General features: G+C 38.8%; 1 protein-coding gene across 1 annotated transcript in view; it reads left to right on the plus strand.

The window, feature by feature from the left end:
• Nucleotides 1-19535, plus strand: part of EFHB (EF-hand domain family member B) — a 48334-nt gene extending 28799 nt beyond the window's left edge. Inside the window, exons 7-13 of the mRNA XM_047098793.1 lie at nt 703-786; nt 1365-1432; nt 5113-5267; nt 10768-10975; nt 13950-14162; nt 16193-16374; nt 19107-19535. Of these exons, the coding sequence (XP_046954749.1) occupies nt 703-786; nt 1365-1432; nt 5113-5267; nt 10768-10975; nt 13950-14162; nt 16193-16374; nt 19107-19280 (1084 nt within the window). The 3' untranslated portion in view covers nt 19281-19535. The remainder of the gene's footprint in view (nt 1-702; nt 787-1364; nt 1433-5112; nt 5268-10767; nt 10976-13949; nt 14163-16192; nt 16375-19106) is intronic.
• The last annotated feature ends 3690 nt before the right edge of the window (nt 19536-23225 follow it).

Raw genomic sequence — 23225 nt, forward strand, 5'->3', positions numbered from 1 at the left:
GTAGTCAATGAGCTACAAATATATATACATATACATACACATATATATATGTATATGTATGTATTTTAAGTTGTTATGTGGATTATCTTCTTATGATTGGCTCCCAGATAGAGATAAAAGGGAATGACCGTTTTTGTGCTTTTTGGGTCATATTACCAAATTATTTCCAAAAAGATTACAGTAATTTGCATTTACCAAGTGTTTTACTGCAAGTTGTACCAATGTTAGGTATTCTGTCTGTCTGTCTCTATATTTGCTTATGTACTATGTTAAAAGTGCCACTTTGTTATTCTTTTATTATACATTTGTTACTGGAGAGTATCATAATTTCTCCATATATTTGCTTACTAGATGTGAGTTATCTATTTATATTCTTTGGTTATTTATTTGTTGCTTAAACTTAGAAATTTTAGGAGTTGCATTTGTGATAATGATATTAACACCTTGGTTGTGTTTACTGAAAAAAAATGTTAAATCTGCTTGTCTTATTCTTTACACAAAATTTTATATTCTACTATAAACTTATCTTTATAATAGAATATAAATGATAGAAGAATGAACATATACAGATTTTTTTAGCATACAGCTTTTTTTTGAAACTGGATGTATGTTTTGATGACTCAAATGATACTATGGTATTCCTCACCATATGTGTATTTGGCAACCAAGAATACTTAGGTTGACAATTTTCTAATTTTATAGGAAAAGAGGAGCTAAGGTTGTATCTAAGAGAGTTGATGATTTCAAAGAAAAGTTTCAACATCAACTTGGAAGAGTTTTAGATCCGTAAGTTAATAATTAACTTTGAATTGATAGTGTCTTTGGATGGAATTTAAACAGTGCTCTTGTGGTAAATGTTGGTTTGTTTTCTGTTAGGTGCTATCCGTTAATTTAAAAAGTCATCTTTCGTATTAATCAGGGAACTTTACTCCGTAGAGCCTGGGGTTCAAGGAAAGTGCTGAGTCCTCTGAAATGAAGAGGGCATTCGGAGAAAAGGGAGGGAGAATTTTGTGTAAAGCTTTATTTCTGGGATATTAGAAATTTAATTTATCATGTTACATTTTCTCTCTCTCTTCCCTGTGTCTGTCTGTCTGCCTGTTTGTCTCTATTTCCATATTCTGCTTTGAGTCTGTTCTTAATTTTCTTCTTAACTCTGGGCTTCTGAAGGCCAGGGAAAGCATATATAGCCATTGCTAATGCAAGCGGGAGGTTGGACAGGAGATCTTTTGGAGAACTTCTGTTTGATCTTCACAGTTGGTTATAGGAGAAATATAGGCTATTAAAAACATATGGCAAGTGTATTCTAAATTCCAGAGATGCCATGTGCTGAGTGTTTTAACTAAAGGATTTGTTTTCTTTGATAGCATTGCAGAAACAATGAATGTTCCCCCAGACCACACGTTTGGATCTTGTCTCCGTGCCGAGGAGTATGGTAAATATACAAACTTTCCCCTTAAAAAACAAACAGCAACATCCCCACAAAGTTATGCTGTTAAATTCACCATCTCCTTCCCTCAAAGCTTCTCATTTTAAAGGCTTAAAACATTACATTAACATTAATGAGAACAATTTGTAGCACAGGAGAGAAAAAAATGTTCATATTATGTTTGAAATATGTACAGTTTAAAGCCTTTGTGAATGAATACCTTAAGTGTAGTCAAGCCTCAGAACTTTATTTAGAAAATAAATATGGCCTGTATTAAATACACGAAAGTGAGCGAAGCAGCTTTTTGGTGAATTCAAACGTTGGACGAGGCTCTTGTTACTCAATGTGGTATGCAGACTGGCAATGTTGGTGTCCCCTGAGAGTTTCTAAGCCATACAGAGTCCCAGGCTCCACCCCAGACCTACTGAATCTGAAACTGCATTTTGAAATATTCCCAGATGAATTGTAGGCACATTCAAGTTTGAGAAACCCCTCTACTCTACAATCACATAATTAAGAACCACTCTCTTCCCACCAGCCAATCAATCGATTAATCCATAAAGTGGCAGAAGAAACTTGCCAGGATTTTGTCTTTCTTTCTGAGCCATCTGTACGGTAGATATCCAAAGGCAAGACTAGGCTAAGGCTTGTCAGGATTAGGCCGTGTATCAGTGGTTTTCAAAGAGTCTGCAGTCTACCTGCATTAAAATCACCCAGGGAATTTATGAAATATGCAGGTTCCTGGAACCTGTGCCCAGACGTGCTGATCAAGCAGGCTCTTATGTATGCTTAAACTCAAGTTGAAGAACGGCTGTTGAAAAGGCTTTAGCTAAAGCCCACTCACTGACAAGATGTATATTTATTGAGCTTATGCAATAGTGTTTTCGACCAACATTAATCACATTAATTAGGAGATTGTATTTTGGGTCTGTTTTTTAGATGAATTGTTGCATGTTTAATGTATGCCTAACTGTCTTAGAGGCTCTTCTTGCCTGTAAGAGTGGTTAAGAGATGATTTAGGAAATGCATCAATGAGCCTGAAAAGTAAATAGGTAATCATGGTAAATTCTGCTTACTTGAGGGTAGGCTTCATGCTGGTGGGTGCTTCATCTTGCTATCTGTTGGATCCCCGGGGTCTAGCATACAGTACATTTTTCACAAATATTTATAGCATGAATTGGTGAATCCAAAACATAGTTTATCATTTTGACAGTTTGACAGCACTGACAAATTTCCTAATAGTTGATCGAAGTTATCCTTACAAATTGAATAAGATAGTGTTACAAAATGAAAAGGAAGAACACTGACATTAATAATTTTAAAAAGATGTAAGTATCAGTACCAGCATTGGTGCTGCATAGTTGAACTGTGAAAGGGGACTGATAAGTCCTCTCTGGACTTTTTCTGGAGTTTATGGATGGAGACAGATTAACTGTAGGTTCTCACCTTTTGTGACCATTGTTGGGGTCAATGAATAGCCTTTATTCTGCAGGAAGCTCCTGCTTCTAGGGACTTACTGATTTCTTTACTGGGCCTTTACACTTACTTATGGAAATAAAGGCAGCTGTGCAAAGAATGTCTCATCCTTAAGGCCTGGAGTTACTGGGTATGTTAAGATGCCTCCAGGAAGCGTGTAAGGGTTGTGCCCAGCTCCGAGTATGCACCAGAACCAAGACCAGTGGACAGTGCTGCATCATGGAAATTGGCTGCAGGCAGAGTACAATTAAAGAGCTTGCTTGGCTTTTCTGACGGCCGTGGAATGGTAGCCAGGTCACGGTCTCTCGGGGCCGGAACTCTACTCCTGATTTCAGCTCTTTAGAGATGACTCTTGAGTAATTGCAAGTGATTTGACATGAGCTTCATAAAATATTCTTTCAGGGCCAGGCCAGGAGAAGATACCAGCATATATATCACTCACCAGGGGTTATACCTAGTGAAGAGTATAGTGGCAAAACCAGGTGGAGTTGAAAAAAACCATCATTCAAATGTTCCTTTTGGATGTTAATGGAGAGGGAAGGCCTCTGAAGGCAAAAACTCAATCAAGAGCCATCTTATGGAGGAATGAGGACCTCTGTTTTACAGAAGAGCCACCCACAGGGTTTATATTAGGGGGAAGGAATGTGGAGGAACAGAAGAAGCCATGCTTATCTGTCAAAAATCACTTTCACTGTCATGATTTCCTCTCACGAAGCCACTTATGCTTTGCCCACTTCAGGGTGGTCCGATGATAGCTGATTCCACTTCAGATGACTTTGTTCTGAGGCACTTGCCAAGTTCCTGGAGCCAGCCTTAGTTGTAGGCTTCTCACCCATATCTACCCGTAAAAACATGACTTTTATCAGAATAGGTGGGATTAGCGCCTGATTTTATAGTAAGTAAGAATCTCAGAGGTGCAATGAGCACCTATTAAAAGAGACCCTTGACAGAGCCTAATGTAGGGACTTACACAGAGCAGGTATAAATACTAGTTGCTGCAAACTGCACCAATGTAGTGATTTAAATGATTCCATCTAGGATATGACAGTCAACTGCCAACATGACCCTGCCCCCAAGAAAGCAGGAAGGAAGGGCATTGGCATGAATTGAGGCAAAAGGTTCCTTCTGGTGACATCCACCAAGCCACCGCATCTGAAGCAATGGGGTCAACTCTACTCTGATCTCTGTCACCATTAACATCCAAGGAATCCATTTTCTGACAAGGAATGGGGCTTAGAGGCAGAGTGTATGTTTGTACTTTCTTTGTGTCATAATCTGGGGAAGTTCGTTTAAGTCATGAAGGATAAGTGGAAGCAAGGTCCAGGTCTAGGGGGGCATGTAGTAGGTAGACTGGAGACTTTATTACTTCCAGATAAGTGAAGGGATTGTGGGTCAGGACTCAATTAATGGAACTGTGATGAGGGCTGGTCTCCTGTGTAGGTGGTTGTACTGGGGAAGCGGGGCTGAGAAATGGAAACTTGATATGCAGAATGAAGGCAGACTGGAAATTCATATTAGAAGGGAGTAGGTAATTTGAGTTCCATTTTTACAAGGGATCCCAGAGGTTTATTAACTTCAAGGCATATAGAGTGGTCCCTTATGGACTCTGCCCCACTTTCAGATCTTCAGCATTGTAGACAAATGTTTGCTAAGAGGCAGATAGGCAAGGGCTTCACCATCTTAGGAAAGACAGCCTAGGAGGGCTGATGAATCCCCTCCCCCCACATTCATTTTGTCAGAAGTATTAAGTTTTATCAGTTATTTTATGTTCTTTTTTATATACAAGGATTTTTAAAAGTTTATTTATTTATTTTTAAATTTACACCCAAGTTAGTTAGCATATAGTGCAATAATGATTTCCGGAATAGATTCCCGCGATTCATCCCCTATGTATAACACCCAGTGCTCATCCTAACAAGTGTCTTCCTTAATGCCCCTTACCCATTTAGCCCATCTGCCCACCCACAACCACTCCAGCAACCCTCAGTTTGTTCTCTGTATTTAAGAGTCTCTTATGTTTTGTCCCCCTCATATACAAGGTTTTTGTTTTTGTTTTTGTTTTTAACACACTGCATAATAGAATCAGAGTTAGGCATGAGATTTTTTCATTCAAAGAAGTTGCTAGATCATTCTCTCTTTTAGGATGGGAATAATATTGACAGACTTTATCTGAATTCAGATGAAAGACTTTTTCTCTCCCTCTTTAATAGGAGCTGGTGATCTCATCCATAACAGACTTCCAGGTGAGTATCTTCGAGGCAAGGATAGACAGAGAGCCCTGATTGCAGCAGTGCGACACCACTTGAAGAAAGTTAACTACCAGAACTTTGACACTTTGCTGGCAGCCTTCAGGCACTATGACAAGGTCAGTAGTTGAACAGAACTTTTGGGACTATGCATGGGCTTACAGATTCTGGCAGGTTGGTGTAGATCAGGGGTCAGCAGATTAAGGCCCATGGGTCAAATCCAGTCCACCACCTGTTTTTGTAAGTAGTTTTATAGGCCAATTTATTTTGAATATTTTCTATGGCTCCTTTTGCACTATAGATGCCGAATAGGGCATCAGAGACTGAATAGCTTGCAAAACCTAAAATACTTGCTTTTTGGCTCTTGACGGTAAAAGTTTGCTGACCCCTGGAGTAGATCAGTGGTTACCAAAGTGTGGTTCTTTTATCACTGTCAGGGTCACTTGGGAACCTGTTAGAAATGCACAATCTAAGGCCCACCCCAGACCTACTGTATTGGGGAACATGGGGTTGGGGCCTAGCGACAGTGTTTTAACAAGCCCTGCAGGTTGATACACATTCAATTTGATTAACAAGCCCTGCAGCCCTGATACACATTCAATTTGAGAACTGCTGAGGCAGATTTAACTGTACTGTGCTGGGAGCAAGGGGAGGGGGTGGCACCCTAGGTCCCCAGGGAAGACTTCCTGGATCTAGGTCATTTATACCTAAAGCTGAGTATGTACACGTGGTGCTGTCAAGATCCAAGTCAGACTTAGAATGTCTCTCCCTTGGGGGAGTGGTTGTGGTTTCAGTTTTGAGAGTGTAAAATCATTCAGTTTTCAAGCTACTCTAAATTGTAACCTTTGAAAAAGTCAGATAAAGCTAGGGCTGCGTAATAACCTCACACCATTTTAGGCCATCACAGGATTGTTTTTACCGAGCTGCACTGCCTTTGGCTTATACTAAGGTGCACTATTGTGCAAATCTCTTGTGAAATATGGCACAATTTTATTAGTATGCCGATGAGGCTGTTATTTATTTTTGTCACATGCATCCTCTTTATATAGAGAAACCCATTCTTTCTAAAGGAAATAATTGTGTTTCATTTAAGTATCTGGTTTGTTTTTACCTCATGAGTAGCATGGATTTTGTACTGATTGTGAATACCTTTTTGAGTTGGCCTCCAGGAAGCTCAGAGCCAATTCAACAACACACATCTAGTTTTGTGAACATGATCTTACAGCATACATTTTGTGTACTCTTTTTATTCCAGTTTCTTCTTATTTTAGTCCATCTTTATTTTCTCTTTGCTCTGATTTCCTCACTTTTCGGGCTCTGTTTCATTGTACTCATTTTTCTAGGCAGCCTCAAACTATTTTAGAATGAGTCCAATATAAACAAATAAACGCTCCTAAATAAACCTGTAATGATGCAGCGCATCATAATTTTGATTTGAGAAGAAAAAACCCTGAGCAGAATGATTTTAGTTTATTTCAAAGAGAAAAGATAATGTTTATATCTCCCTTCCAATGTTGAGCACAGTTTTGGAAAAGTTACACTTCACATTTTTTATCTTAAAAAAAAATCTTGATTACTCATTGGCTTATTCAGTTTAATCCATTCATTTTCTTTGTTTTTTTAGATTAGGGGTCTGTGTGCCTGTGTTGTACTGATGAATAAAAAGTGGGTTAACTGTCTCATTTATATTTGTACCAATTATGCAGGGACAAACACCAATCAGTCACCCACTGCATTTCTTGCAAAGTTGTGTTTAAAGAAAATGTAAGCATTCAACTGTTTCTCTGGTTTCTAACAGAGACAAATTCTATTTACAGGTAATTTAAAAATGAATCTTCAGACTTAAAATATGTAAGCTAAAATAAGTACATTTTAAACTTGACTCAAATACAAGTATCTTACAAAGATCATAGTGGGGTAAATTTATTTATTTATTTATTTATTAAAAAAATTTTTTTTAACATTTATTTATTTTTGAGACAGAGAGAGAGCATGAACAGGGGAGGGTCAGAGAGAGAGAGGGAGACACAGAATCCGAAACAGGCTCCAGGCTCTGAGCTGTCAGCACCGTGCCCGATGCGGGGCTTGAACTCACAGACCGCGAGATCATGACCTGAGCCGAAGTCAGACGCTTAACCGACTGAGCCACCCAGGCGCCCCATGTGTGATAAATTTAGATAGCACTGATACAAATAAGAGAATCTACCACAATACATGGTGCTCTGCTTTTTAAAAATTCTTCATTTAAAATGTAATTATAGGCAAGACGATCATCTTAATAGCTGTTGATTATCTTAGTGAACCACCAGGCACATTCTTCATGATAAAATTAAATTAAGCAGAGAGGAAATTACTGAGAATTATTTAATTTTGATATACCTTTTAAATAGTTAACTTTTAATATGTACAATGTAGTGCTCGGTGTCCTCGAGGAGCTTTTTTTCTGAGAGGGTAATAAGATGTGGGTCTTCCTGGTACAGCTGTAGGATAATTTTTGATTATTTGAATCTTATATGATTGGATGCCCAGATTTAGTTTAATGAAAAACACAAAACGAAACAGAATAAACAAGCCATGATTTCCTGAATGAATCTTCTTAGCTTAGAGGATTAATTCTTTATTTTATTGAACTCTCATGGTACATCAGACATTGTTCCAGATTATGTGTAGACTTTTGACTTCAGAAATTTAAAATCTAGAAGGGAAATAAAAAGACTCATCATGGTCACAGCAGAGTCCCAAATTTTCAAAACAGGTCTATATCATTCCAAATCCTTTTATTCTAAGTACTACCCAGGAAGTAGCTGAGATGACATTATTCCTTTTAAGGCCAGCAGTATTCAGTGATGAGACCCATTGGATATGAGCCAGAAGCTGGTGAGGTAGACAGACAATTTTTGGGAAGGTTATTCCAAAGCTCAGTCCTACCAGATGGCTATGGATGGTTGGGTGTAGGAAAGGTTCACTGAATACCTTGACCAATAGCTCATTGTTGAGTAACACTTTTGCTATAAGACACACCATTGTCAGGCTGAAAATGGCCCAGAAAGCAAAACACAAGACTCAGGTTAGTTTCATGGGCCATCGTCTTGTGCCTGGAGCTGGCTGATTAAACTGGAATAGCAACTCCATAGCTTGAAAATGTGTCAACAGTGTGATGCACCACTAATAGCTCTGAGAGGGGACACAGGTTCCATGTAGACAGATTGGCCAACTTTTGGCAGGAGTCAAAGTAAGGCATGTGGTGTGGTAGCCTCTGCCTCAGAGACGTGGAGTGGTTTTCTTTGTAATGATTGGTGTGTCGCCGTGTCTGGTACAACAACGGATCCAGGCAGCAATGGTGGTACTGTGGATGATTTACGCTCAGTCAGAAGCTTGATTTCAGTCTGAGAATGGGCAGAGAAGGGACCCTTATCATAGGCATCTATATGACTTACTCACATGGTTCAGTCAGGAGCTATGATTTGTTACCATAGTTTTCAGACTCAAAAAGAAGTGTTTTTAATCTTCCAGTCTGTAGTTTTCCAAATGGCAAACCAAACAAGCAGGCCATTGGCAATAGTCCAAGAGTCAGTAAAAATATAACAGGTTCATCAAGGGGAATATTGGCCACAGCAATGAGAGTAGCCTTGAGTTCTGCCCACTGAGTAGATTGACTGTCCATTTTTGATCCTCCATAGCTCTCATTGAGGTTAAAAACCACAGCATGTTAGTAAACCAGACCCAGAGACTCTAAGTGTCAAAATCATTAGTCACAGAGACTTGTAACTCAAAGGGGTCATTAGGGTTGTGTGACCCCAAAGGTACTAGCATCCTCTACTTGTGGCTCATTCATAATACAAACATGTAAAGCATCAGTACCAGTTATACATTCAGTAGTGGAATAATATATTCTGCTACAGAAATAATATATTGCTAGTTTTCCTTCTCCACTTTGAGCAAACCCTGCCCACACCCCACTAGCTGAATCTAGACATCTCCTCCCCATAGAGACTGAGTAGGATGATCAATTTGGCACTCATATCCAAAGAGGCCATAAAAGTACGTGACTTCGCCCCTCTGAAGTTAGGCAGTTTACTTGAACAGATGAATGTGGCATTTGATCTCCCTTGGGGACAGGGAGACCTTGGTCCCACATCTAGTCATCTTTCTCCTTAGAGTAGTTGAGGTTGGCGCATGGAGGAGGGAGGAATCAAGGGTGCAGAGGGAGAGAGTGACTCACTACCTGGTGAATAAGAAACATTCACTTTGAGTTTTGAGTGGTATGTAGCTCAATGAAACAAACCACCAAAGTTTTCATTCCACGCAAATCCCTATATTGGGCATTGAAGTCATCACTGTTGGCACCATCTGTTTCAGTTTTGATTTAACAGCCATATCCTACATAGCTTTTCAGCTAGGGCTGTGGGGTTCACATTTTTGTTTGACTTGGGCTTGCAGCAGAGATTTTTATAAAGTAGTCTACATTAGTCCAGGGAATTTGCAGCCCCCCTGTCGAGATAATATGTTTTAAATTCTCATTCTCTTTCAACACAGGCATCAGGGATGTTTTCCAGGACTAGGGATCTGACTGCAGGAATTTATCTAGAGTTTATTGGTCAGTTCCTCATTCTCCAGGGATCACCTTCATCAGCACTGTAAACCCAGTCCTGAGTGTAAGAGCTGAATACTAGTCAATGAGTCATTTATCACCTCTTGGGAGTTTGTCTCAGGGAAATTTCTCTGAGAGGGCCAAAGCTCCCTTATAGCAGCTAGGACGCACTGCAAAAATACTCAGACCTTTTACTCTCCTCTCCAAATGGACTTAAGGGTTGATAGACTCCAGGAGGAGTCTCCAGAGTGGTAAGACGTCTCAGCTCTTGCCCTTCCTCCTTAACAAGCATTACGTGTTCTGCCCCTTTAGTTCCCAAGGGAAACCAGCTGGTTCCTGCCCATAGCCTTCATAAATTTCCCTCCTTCCACACACAGTGTAGGTACTCCTTTAGCTGTTGTCTGGAAGAAGGTGGAAATTCTCCTGCTTCCCCTACCAGGATGAATCTTAGTGCTAATTGTTACAATGGGCCAGATTGGTAGCATGTCCCTCTTGCCTATAGGAATGTTAACAACAAGCAGGCAACTGTCTGCTGTACCTCCGTGCACTTGGCCTACAATTACTTCCCCAATTTCCCCTCATTACCAGAGTGGAGTGGAGGGCCATTTAGTGCTGTTTGAGCACCAGAGGCGTTAAAAACTTTGAAAGTATGGGAAATGGTAGAAAGCTGTCAAAAGCACAAGATGTTGGTTAAATGAAATGTCAAGCACAAATCATGGTTACACCTGCCCTACCACAACGTGATTTAAAGAAAAAAAGTATTTGGAAAAAAAATTATTAAAATAGAATGAACAAAGATTCTGAGCCACACCCTGCTCCAACCAGGGTTGGAATTACTGTGCGGATGTTAGGATGACACAATGAAGACTTACCTTAATAACTGCCTGCTCTTTTGTAAAAAAATAAGATAAATTCATTGAATTTATGTGATAGATCTCTTTTTTTTTCTTAAATGAAATAATAGATGTTGCATACTCTGCTCTTAAAGATGATGCTTGCTTCATCTTTTTCTGCTTTGTGTCTAACAGAATGGAGATGGGGCGATAGATAAAGCTGAGCTTCGGGAGGCTTGTGATCAGGTCAGCTTGCACTTAGATGAGACGCTCCTGGCCCAGCTATTTGACTACTGTGATGTGGATAAAGATGGACTGATTAACTACCTAGAGTTTGCAAATTTTCTTAACTGGAAAGATAAAATGCCTCTGAAAGAGTATGAAGAGAGGGTCATTATTAAAGGTATTTAATTTTTGAAGATTTGCTAACTTCTTCAAGGGACTTTTATATTTTTACTTTTCTAGAAGCTTGACTCTTGTCAACTTTAATATATAATATTAAATATGCACATACATATATTATTTGCTTGTTTATCCATAGAATACCTGTGGAAGGACAGGAAAGAGTTTGATGACATTTAAGGGGAACCAGGTAGCTAAAGGACACGGTGGCAGCAAGACTCACATTTTAATCTAGGTGTTTGTATCTCTTGAATTTGGAACTATGTACTCCTCATTCAGAAGAAAAAAATTAAAAGCAAAACAGTTTACACAGAGACCTAAAACACTAAAGACAGTTCCTCAGAAAACTGTTTGAAAACCATTGTCTTAATTAGCTCCCCTCCCCCAGGAAAAGTCAACAGTAAAATAGAATTTGACGTAAGAACACTTCTTCTATTACATTTTCTTACATTGACTTCCTACATCACTAACCATATATTGATAGACATATATACTATGTATATGGACATGTGTGTATATTTTAAATGTAGCTAAAATCACAGTGAATGTACCATTTTTATTTGACTTTTTAAACTTTAGCTTTCAAATTTCTATGGAATTAAGAAATAGTTTTATGGTAAACTTTTCTGTAAATTTCATTTTCAGTTCCCTCATGCTGATATATTATGAATTACTAAGCCATTTCCTTACTCTTTGAAATTTAGGTTGTTTCCAGATATTTTGAAAGTAATATTGATAACACTCAAAAAGCTTTGTTTCTAATTATATTTCATTTCTTATGAATGTTATTATTGTCCCAGAAGAACTCTGTATTTTCATTTTGCTTTTGTAAATGATTGTAGCAGTCTGTGATTGTATCAGCAAAATCTTTGAGGTTTGACCCTAACTTTGCTACCACTGAGTATTATTTCAAACATTCTTGTAATTTAGTTGTTATGATACCTTGTTTGCTTTAATGTTCAAATCTTGATTATTAAGGAAGATTAACTTTTTTAAAAGACTGTTTACGTTTTTTATCTCCTCTTGGAATATTTTTCTCTAAAAAGTGAAGTTATTACTGTTTTTACTTTTATTTCTGGGTCATGCCTTCCTGCAAGGTCAAAACCAAATTTGGGGCTTTATTGATGATGTGTGACCCCTTATGGGTTTCTGAGATGGCCTTTCTTTTCTAACCACAAGGAAAGCAGGAAGTTCTTCTCTGCCTAATGAAGATTTTATGGAAAACGTTTCTACCCTCGTCCTCTCAGAAATACAAAGGGGTGATAGATTTATTTTCTTCTTGGCACAACTCATGGAATAGTGGCCGAGGGCTGAAGCTGGTTTGAAACCAGATTTTCAAATTGTTCTTGGTTTTTGGGTTCTGACTTCATCAGCCATTTTCAATGGAGTCCTTGAAATTTTTCACCTTCTCAGAATCTTCTAAGATAGTGGCCAGTGGTTTAGTCAGGAAGGGCTCAGGAATGTTTCACCAGGAATAATTTTTTTTTTAATTTTTTGGAGAGAGAGTGTGAGCACAGGTGAGTAGGGGTTGGCGGGGAGAGGGACACAGGGAGAGAGAGAGAGAATCTTAAGCAGGTTCCATGCTTAGTGCAGAACCTGATGTGGGGCTCGATCCCACAACCCTGGGATCACCATCTGAACTGAAATCAAAAGTTTCAACTGAATTTCAACTGATTGAGCCACCCAGGTGCCCCTGACAGGAATTTTCTTATATCAAATTCTATATTACTGTTGACTTCTAGAGGAAAAGAGGTAAGTGTTCTAAGGTAGTGGCTTGCTTTCTTTCTTCCTTTCTTTGTTTTTCTTTTCTTTCTTTTCTTTTCTTTTCTTTTTTCTTTTCTTTTCTTTCCTTTTCTTTTCTTTCCTTTTCTTTTCTTTCCTTCATTTCTTTCTTTCAAGTTACTGTTTTTTATTATTTTTTTACTTTTGAAATTAAAAAAAAATTCCAGTTAGTTAATAAGGAAGTAGCTTTCTAACAGTTTTCTGAGAAACTGTTTCTCATACTTTGTCCAGATTTCTGCCTTTTGAGGGGTGCAGGGACAGCATTAGAGGTTTTGGAACACCTCTGAAAGTGTTCATGGCAACAATTGGCAGGAGCTGAATAGGGACTGCAGACTTTAGATAGGCATGTCTTTTCTGGTTTGCCATGGTTCTCACCCCAATCTGATACTGGGGTTCCATTTGCCTTTGCAACCCTTGCTTGGGCTTTCCCAGAACCCTGAGAGTTCTTCTAGAAATTGAAAGACCACAGCGCCCTCTAGTGCTGGCTGTGTAGCTACCAGGTCTGTGAAAAAGCTGTGTCAGGAATTCAGTCCTAAATTTCGGAATGACTCAGTAAAGTAAATCTTCAAAAAGACAGAGTCTTAGAATTGGAGTTTTACCTCAGGGTTTTCTTTTATATACCGATTCGAGGAGGTATATAACCTAACCCTATATGATTTATATAATCGGTTCTTGAGCTCACGCTGTGTTCTCACTGCCAGTCCAAATGTTGCAATAAATGGGGTTCCCTGCCACCATCAGGCATGGGTGGAATTTACAACCCCGATATGTCTTCTCCCTCCCTCCTTGGGGGAGAGCTCTGGAAACAACTCTGGTAATCCTGTAGTTCAAGTTAAATATGAAAATAAATTCTATTTTTTTTTTTTTTTTTTAAGGAGAAATAGGTTCCATGGTTTCATTTGGTCTCTCAGATTTAAAAGCTTTATTTTAGAGTAAAGCGAGTGGAGTGGCAAGAAGAAACCTTAGGCTACATTGGGATTCCCATATATGTCATCAGCCTGCCCTTGCTCTCCCACAGTGGGACGCTGGCTTCAGTGGAGGGTTTCCATCAGCCCAGTCTCTGTCTCCACCAGCAAGGAGGGACTAACCAGGAAAATGGATTTTGCTGTAGAGCAGTAAGCACCAAGTAGTAATTTCTTCCTGTACTTCCCCCCCCCCCCCCGACTCCCCCGCCTTTCCCTCTTTGCTTGAAGGTAGAAAACCAGATTGTGCAAACCCTGCGGAGGCTAATATTGAAGAATCTGAACCAACTCTCCTGATAAAGCCAGAAGATACTGTCTTAAAAGAACCAGGGAGCTCAGAAAAGACTCTCCGGACACTTCTGAGGCCAAGTGATAAAGTTTCTAATCACTATAAGACAACTTCTTCTGAGATCAATGCAGTTGTAGGAGCTGTTCCTTCTCTTTGTGAGTATGTCACGTTATTTGCTGAGTTCTAAAAGGATCAGCAAACATAGAAGTGTTCTTTGTCCTTGTATTATCCCCAGTCTCTTATCTTCATTAGGCTGTTTCTCAAAGCCTAGGACCTTTCATTCAGTTCTGTATTTGAAGCAACCAGGGGGGTCTCAGTAAATGTAGGGAGAACTGAACTATTGTTAATGATGACCCAAGTAATATGATTCTCTCAACACTAATGAAATTGATCTATGATGAGCAGAATATTGAATATTACGCAGACTTCACCAACTGTTAGGAGACTTATAAACCATGTGATTCTTAGCTACAAACAGATTTGCCTTCAAATATTTGAAGAGCTGTCACAAAACTCTTCTCTGTATCTTCATTCTCCTTCTGCTAGTTTGCTAGGGCTGCCATAACAAGTACTGCAAACTGGATGGCTCGAACAACAGATATTTATCATCTTATGGTTCTGGAGGCTGAAAGTCTGAGGCCAGGGTATTGATGGGAGTTGGTTCCTTCCAGAGCTGTGAGGGAGAATCTGTTCCAGTCTCCTCTCCTAGATTTTGACAATTTTTGGTGTTCCTTGGCTTCTGCTGTATCACCCTGATACCTGCCTTCACCCTCACATGGTGTTCTCCTGTGTGAGATGCCCCCTTTTGTAAGGACCCCACTCACATTGGATGCGTGGCCTACTCTACTCCAGTATGACCTCATCTTAATTAATCACAAATACAATGACTATTTTTTTTAATGATTTATTTATTTTCTTTTTTTTAATGTTTATTTTTGAGAGAGAGAGAGAAAGACAGAGCATGAGCAGGGGAGGGGCAGAGAGAGAGAGGGAGACAGAATCGGAAACAGGCTCCAGGCTCCAAGCAGTCAGCATAGAGCATGATGTGGGGCTCAAACCCACAAACCGTGAGATCATGACCTGAGCTGAAGTTGGATGCTTAACCAACTGAGCCACCCAGGCACCCCGCAATTACTCTGTTTTTAAATAAGGTCACATTCTGAGGTACTGGTGGTCAGGATTTTAACATATAAATCTGGGGAGAATATAGTTCAACTCATAACACCTCATTATCTTAATATTGAGCATGATGATTCTTGGTTAGTTAGAAAGATTATTTTATGTTGGTCAAGATCACTTCCTGAGACTAAGGACATGACTAAGATTTGCATGTTTTTCTTAACTGGATTTTTTAGATATGCCATATATTCTGGTGTAATGAGCTTCTACTCCCATTAGAATAGTACTGTCCAATAAAAATATAATTGGAGTTATATGTATTTAAAAAATTTTAGTAGCCACATTAAGAAAAAGAAACAGGGAGGGGCGCCTGGGTAGTTCAGTCGTTGAGTATACAACTTTGGCTCAGGTCATGATCACCGTTTGTGAGTTTAAGCCCCATGTTGGGCTCACTGCTCTCAGTGCAGAGCCCGCTTTGGATCCTCTGTCCTCTCTCTCTCTGCCCCTTCCTGCTTGCACTCTCTCTCTCTCACAAAAAAAAAAGAAGGAAAAAGAAACAGGTGAAATCAATTTTAATAGTATATACACTTTATATATAATACATAGATCTTCCAAATACCTTTTCAACAAGTAATCAATACAATATGATTAAATATTTCACTTTTTTGGGAGTACTAAATCTTTGAAATTCAGTGTGTATTTTACCCTTACATTACATCTCAACTTGGACTAGCCCATTTCTTTTTCTTTTTTTCTTTTTTTTTAAATATTTCTTTTTTATTTTTTGAGAGAGAGTGAGTGCATGCATGCAAGCAAGGCAGGGGCAGAGGGAGAGGTAGGGAGAGAATCTCAAGCATGCAGAGTCCAATGCAGGGCCCAATCTCATAATGTGAAATCATGACGCAAGCCGAAATCAAGAGTCAGATGCTTAACGGACTGAGCCACCGAGGCACCCCCGACTAGCCCCATTTCAAGTGTGTACTCAATAGTGACAGGTGACTGGTAGCTACTGTATTGTATAGCTCAGTTGTAGAATGTCTGTTTTCCTCTCTCACTGATGTCCTAGGTTATCCCATCTATGGTGTTCCAACCATTCGGTCTGATATCCCTGCCCCCCGAATTCGTCGCATCAGTGATAGAACTAATTATGGTGAAGAGGGCAATGCCTATTCATTACTACATCCTACCATCTTTGGCCAGAAAGGAGTGTTTGAAAGAGACTTCTTCAAGACAAGATCTAAAAAAGAGGTAGAGTGTATTATTTCAAAAGAGTTGAAAGACATGTCAACTTTGCATAAACACACAAAGATGAAAATGCTTATTTATCAACAACTATTTAATTTTAGACTTTTAAAAAGTTGAGCTTTTATGTTACAAGAGTCATCAGGATCCCCAAATAGAGGATTCTTAAGGATACTATTGTTTGGTTGTGACATTTTGGTACAATTCTTGGAGCAGAGTTTCCTCTGTGATAGGAAACATTACTCTCATATGATACATCCACTAGGACCTATGTATAAAAAGAAATGTTTTCCTAAGGAACTCAATCAAAAGGGATCACTCCTTTCCTTGTGTAAGTATCTCATGGTTTTATATCTCCAAAACCAAAGAGTAGGCATGAGAAGGGCCACTCTGCCACCCTCCTTATATACTGCTATCTGATTTAAAATATTCCATCCTGTTGCCACGTCCTTTGTCAGCCCATGTATCTTGTTTCTGTTTTGTTTGTTAGAAAACATGGTCCTCATATTCCAGGTGATTTTCTTCCTAGGTGGGTTAGAAAACAGGAGTGACCAGCTACATCAGAATAGCCACTAGGGTTCTTAGGGCCAAGGATTAATAGCAATGCATGGTCAGCCTGCTTGATCTGCACTCGTGGAAGGCAGCGTGTAATCTAGGACACAACTGCTGCTTCAGAACTCTCATATCCAGATCTAGGAATGATATGAGGAGACATGTAGACATATGATGGTTTCTGAGACTTCAGATGAAGAGTTGATTACTTGAAAATTTACTAACTCCTACCTTAATTATAACAGATTCATTCTAACAATTCATCCCCACTGAGGTAGGGGACAGAGGAAGGGAGAAACTCAGAGGAGAGGCCTTTTGCCTGGCCTTTGGGACCACCCCAGGGGATCAGAGAAGGGACACCCCAGACTGTGTTTTCACATCCCTTAATTACTCTAACGGCCATATGAAATAGAAGTTCAGGGTTGCCAAAAGAAACAAAAATCTCCTGCTTGTTGCATGTTGCCTAAAATTCTTTTAACTAGGAAGTCATCCTTTGTCTCACACATCTGGAAAAAAAAAGAACCCAGATGAGTGGTTGGAATGAGAATGGACGGGTTTCTGGAAAGATCAGCTAATCTGTGTATTACAATGGAATGGGGACCTAAGGGAGGGATGCCTCCTGAGGAGGGGGAAAGGAAGTGGAGGAGGAGGCCACTTCAGGAGTTGACTCTGTGGGGACACTCCTTCCCTGTCACTGTGGGTGGGGCAGCAGGAAAACGCTGTTCTGCACAGGGGCACTGAGGTGTTTTGCTGTACAACTGCAGCTTCAGGCAGCTCTTCTGAATTTCAAGTGTAGTTGATCATACGGTTAATTTCCCAGGAGGGCACATCATTTCTCCAGGATCCTTAAATTGTTAAGATTCCACTTAATAGATGTATTCTGCAACTCTTCTATTTCTTTGGCTTTCCTATTCACTGTCTAACCTTTCTTTCTATTTCCCTCTGCTTTTTTTTTTCTGTGTGCTTCATAATAAATGTTTTTCCTCCTTTAAATTTAATTTTTTTTCAAATCTTTTATTTCCTCTACTCACTCTAACATTTCTTTCCATGTCTATGTCTTATCTTTCCTTCTTTATGTTTTCCCTTAATAATTATCATTGCAGAGAGGTTGCTAACCAAAGTTTGCTGGCTTTCAGTATGTTCAGATTTTAGTTTGCTCAGTTGTTCATGCATGCTTTATCTCTCTGGCATTTGCACATTCACAACTGTAAAGTTTATATCGGGCCAATTAGGGACATTTTATAAATGATCCTATTTTAGAGAAGGGAATTTTCAAGGGGTTTACATGACATACACAAGATCCTAGTGACAAGAAGTGAGTGAGATGGAACTTAAATCCAATGTGTCTTCTCTAACTTTTTATTCTTTCTGCTTGAATTTGGCTGCTACCTTAAAAAAATTTTTTTTTAATGTTTATTTCTGAGAGAGAGAGAGAGACAGAGTGCGAGCAGGGGAGGGGCAGAGAGAGAGGGAGACACAGAATCCGAAGCAGGCTCCAGGCTCTGAGCTGTCAGCACAGAGCCCGACATGGGGCTTGAACCCACGAACTGTGAGATCATGACCTGAGCCAAAGACGCTTAACCGACTGAGCCACTCAGGCACCAACTACCTTTTAAAATAACCAGAAACAGGGGCGCCTGGGTGGCGCAGTCGGTTAAGCGTCCGACTTCAGCCAGGTCACGATCTCGCGGTCCGTGAGTTCGAGCCCCGCGTCAGGCTCTGGGCTGATGGCTCGGAGCCTGGAGCCTGTTTCCGATTCTGTGTCTCCCTCTCTCTCTGCCCCTCCCCCGTTCATGCTCTGTCTCTCTCTGTCCCAAAAATAAATAAACGTTGAAAAAAAAAAATAACCAGAAACACTTAAATAGTTGAAAGTAATTTTATATATGGGTCAGTATAGGTGAATACCCTCTTAATTGCATTAATGCTTATTTATTTATTTTGAGAGAGAGAGTTAGAGTGTGAGTGGAGGAGGGGCAGAGAGAGAGGGAGAGAGACTCTCAGTCTGTCAGCGCAGAGCCCAACATGGCTCATTAAGATCTCACTAACCATGAGATCATGACCTGAGCTGAAATCAAGAGTCAGATACTTAACTGACTGAGCCACCCAGGCACTCTAAAAATATTAAAGAGATTAAAATACAAATTTAAAAACATAGATCTCAGTCTGACTTTCAATTTTTCCCCTAGATTGCAGAGATATTATGTAACATTGGTGTCAGGCTTTCTGATGAAGAATTTGAAAATGTATGGAATCTTGCATCAAAAAAACATCACAGAGGAGAAGTTTCTGTAGAGACCATCAGAAATGTTCTGGATGAGCTACAACATGCAGACCGGATCAAGTGTAAAACAACCATGTGATATTTTTGGAGTTCATTCATTTAAAAAAAGAAATGTTAAATCTGTGTTCAACATTAGAATGTTGAGTCCACTCTGGTTTTAGATATGTTAGATGTCAGTAGTCACTGAAGTAGGACTCATATGCCTATGTGTATTGCTAATAAATTTGATTTGGGATTTTAAGATTTATTGTATTGTTTTCTGTAAAATACCAAACAACTTGATGAGCACTTAGAGTTAATCTTTCATCTCACCAAAGGCCTAGTTCAGAATGATGTAGCTGTTTGTAATGAAAGCATTGTAGACAGATGCTTAAGAAGTCTATGCATTTTAGTTGGTTGAATGAAATTCAAAGTCTAGTTTGTGATACTAGGTTGACAAAATTTTGCCTTCAATCTTTTGTTATTTTTCTCTTGAGGTGTCACTATGACAGAATGTAAGCTTAGCAAGCTTTCAATCCGTGTTAGCATCTGAGGAAAACAAACACAAGGAGCAGAATTTAGAGAAGAAAAGCTGGGGTTCCAACAATGACACGATAGCCATTAGTTTTAATATATTCCTATGGCCATTTCTAGCAGCATTATCCACACTAGCCAAATTATGGAAAGAGCCCAAGTGTCTATCAACTGATGAATGGGTAAGGAAGATGTGGTGTTTACACACACACACATACACATACCCCCTCCCCCACACACTAGAATATTACTCAGCCATGAAGAAGAATGAATTCTTGCCATTTGCACTGATGTGGATGGAACTAGAGTGTGTTATGCTACATGAAATAGGTCAGTCAGAGAAAGACATATCATATGATTTCACTCATGTGGAATTTAAGAAGCAAAACAAATGAGTGAAGGGAAAAAAAAAGAGGCAAACCAAGGAGCAGACTCTTAACTATAGAGAACAAACTGATAGTTACCAGAGGAAAGGTGGGTGGAGGGATGGGTTAAATGGGTGATGGGGATTAAGAAGTGCACTTGTGATAAGCACCAGGTATTGTACACCTGAAATCTATGTGCACTGTATGTTAATTAACTGGAATTTAAATAAAAACTTAAAAAAAAGTCTTCCTATGGCCAGAAAAGCATATTGCCCTTAAAGTCTGTGAAGAGGACACAGCTGACCCACCATTACTTGCAGCTTTAGAGCACTCTTAGTAGCAAATTGCACACAATCATTTCCTCTCATGCCTTGGCCCTCTGATGCTCTGGCCTGATGAAGCAGGGATGGTGAGAAGGTGTGACCTCAGCATAGTGTGTTCTTCCTGTACATCAAAAGCACCAGTGTGGGTTAAAGCCACCACTGAAGCTTGATTAGTAATACAACTTGATTAATTGAATTATCAATAAAATGTATTCCGTCAATGTTTTTCTGTGACAGACTTTGAATTTTGTTGTTCATTGTCTATTAGTATGAAAAATTACTGTTTAAGATACTGTCGTTACAGTGTAGTCTACCATTACTTATAGAAGAGAGAGAGAGAGACCTAAAGTTTAAAAAACTGCCCATTCTCTAGAAAATGTAATTTTATAATTCATTTATTATATGGGTAATTTATTTAAAAAAATATTTAAGTTTATTTATTTTGAGAGAGAGACAGAGAGACAGAGACAGAGAGAGAGAATGCATGAGTGCAGGGGAGGGGCAGAGAGAGAGAGGGAGGGAGAGAGAGAATCCCAAGCAGGCTCCATGCCACCAGCACTGAGCCTGAGGTGGGACTGGAACCCATGAACCGTGAGATCATGACCTGAGCTGAAATCAAGAGTCAGATATGCAACCAACTGAGCCACCTAGGCGCCCCATAAAGCCACTATTTTCAAGACTAAGGGACATAACTGACTCTCGTAATACATAAAAACAAACACAGGAAGTTAGACAAGCGGCACGTGGGTGGCTCAGTTGGTTACATATCTATTTCAGCTCAGGTTCAGCCTCACATTGGGCTCTGCACTGACAGTGGAGAGCCTGCTTGGAATTCTGTGTGCCTCTCTCTCTGCCCCTCCCTTGCTCATGTTCTCTCTCTCTCAAAAATAAATAAACTTAAAAAAAAAAAAACTAAAAAAGTAGATTAATCACTTATAAAACTGTATGGAGGTTAAAGCACAAAAGCAGTAAAATCAATTATACAAAAGTCAGTCAAGGGATTCACAAAATAAAAGGTTGCAAAGTATGACATTATGTACATAAAACATGGTTGGTGGGGAGTAAAAACTTAGTGCTTTTAGAATGGGTTCACACCCTATGTTTGACAATCAATATTGCTATGTGCATAAGATGTTATATATAAGCCTAATGATAACCACAAATCAAAAATGTATAATAGTCATGTCAGTTAAGGGTCTGACTCTTGATTTCGGCTCAGGTCACGATCTTGCAGTCATGAGATCAAGCCCCACATTGGGCTCTGTGCTGACAACATGGAGCCTGCTTGGGATTCTTGCTCTGCCCCTCCTCTGCACTCTCTTTCTCTCTCTTTCAAAATAAATAAGCTTTTTTTTTTTTAAAAAAAGGAAAGGAAATAAAAGATATCTAAATTGGTAATGAAAAAGTAAGACTTTCACTAATTACTGTTGACATGATACTAAATATAGAAAACCCTAAAGACTCCACCAAAAAACTATTAGAACTGATAAATCAGTGAAGTCACAGAATATAAAATTAATATACATAAATATGTTGCATTTTTATACACTATTAATGAAGTAGCAGAAGGAGAAATTAAGAAAACAATCCCACTTAAAATTGCACCAAAAATAATAAAGTACCCAGAAATAAACAACCAAGGAGGTGAAAGATCTGTATTTTGAAAACTATATATTAATGAAAGAAATTGAAGAAATCACAAGTGGAAAGATGCTGTGCTCATGGATTGGAAGAACAAATATTGTTAATATGTCTATACTACCCAAAGCATTAAATATCCACATATTTAATGCAATATCTATTAAAATCCCAACATTTTTCACAGAACTAGAACAAATAATCCTAAAATGCATATGGAACCACAAAAGACCCTGCATCGAAAATAGACACCGTAGATCGATAGAACAGAATAAAGAGTCCAGAAATAAACCCATGCTTTTATGGTCAATTAATCTATGACAAAGGAGGCAAGAATATACAGTGGGAAAAAGACAAATGGTATTGAAAAAACTGGACAACTACATGGAAAAGAGTGAATTTGGACCACTTCCTTATACCATAAACAAAAATAAAATCAAAATGGATTAAGGACCTAAATGTGAGACCTGAAACCACAAAATTCCTAGTAGAAAACATGGGCAGTAATTTCTTTAATATCAGCTATAGATACATTTTTCTAGATATGTCTCCTCTGGCAAGAGAAACAAAAGGAAAATTAAAGTATTGGGATTACACCAAAATAAAAAGCTTTTGCATAGCAAAGGAAACCATCAATAAAACAAAAAGGCAACCTACTGAATGAGAGAAGATATTTGCAAATGATACATCAGATGAGGGGTTAAAAACCAAAATATATAAAGATCTTATATAACTTAACACCAAAAAAATATTAATAATAAAAGAAATTTAAAACTACAATAAAAAATAGTCCAATTAAAAATGGGTAGAGGACCCGAATACCCATTTTTCCTAAGAAGACATTAGGATGGCCCTACAGACACATGAAAAGATGGCCAAAATCACTATCAGGGAAATGCAAATTAAAACCACAATGAGATATCACTTTACATATGTGAGAATGGCTAACATAAAAAAACATGCAAAAAAAAAAAAAAACAAAAACAAGTGTTGGCAAGGATGTGGAGAAAAAGGAACCTTTGGGTGCACTGTTGGTGGGAATGCAAATTGGTGTAGTCACTCTGGAAAATAGTATAGAGGGTCCTCAAAAACTAAAAATAGAATTACCATATGGTTCAGTAATTCCACTGCTGGATATTTAGCCAAAGAAAATGAAAACACTAATTCAAAAAGATATATGAACCC

The sequence above is a fragment of the Lynx rufus genome, unplaced genomic scaffold (assembly GCF_022079265.1).
Source record: "Lynx rufus isolate CCGP_SWC_20201006 ecotype Redwood Valley unplaced genomic scaffold, mLynRuf1.p SCAF_5, whole genome shotgun sequence".
Taxonomy (NCBI): domain Eukaryota; kingdom Metazoa; phylum Chordata; class Mammalia; order Carnivora; family Felidae; genus Lynx; species Lynx rufus.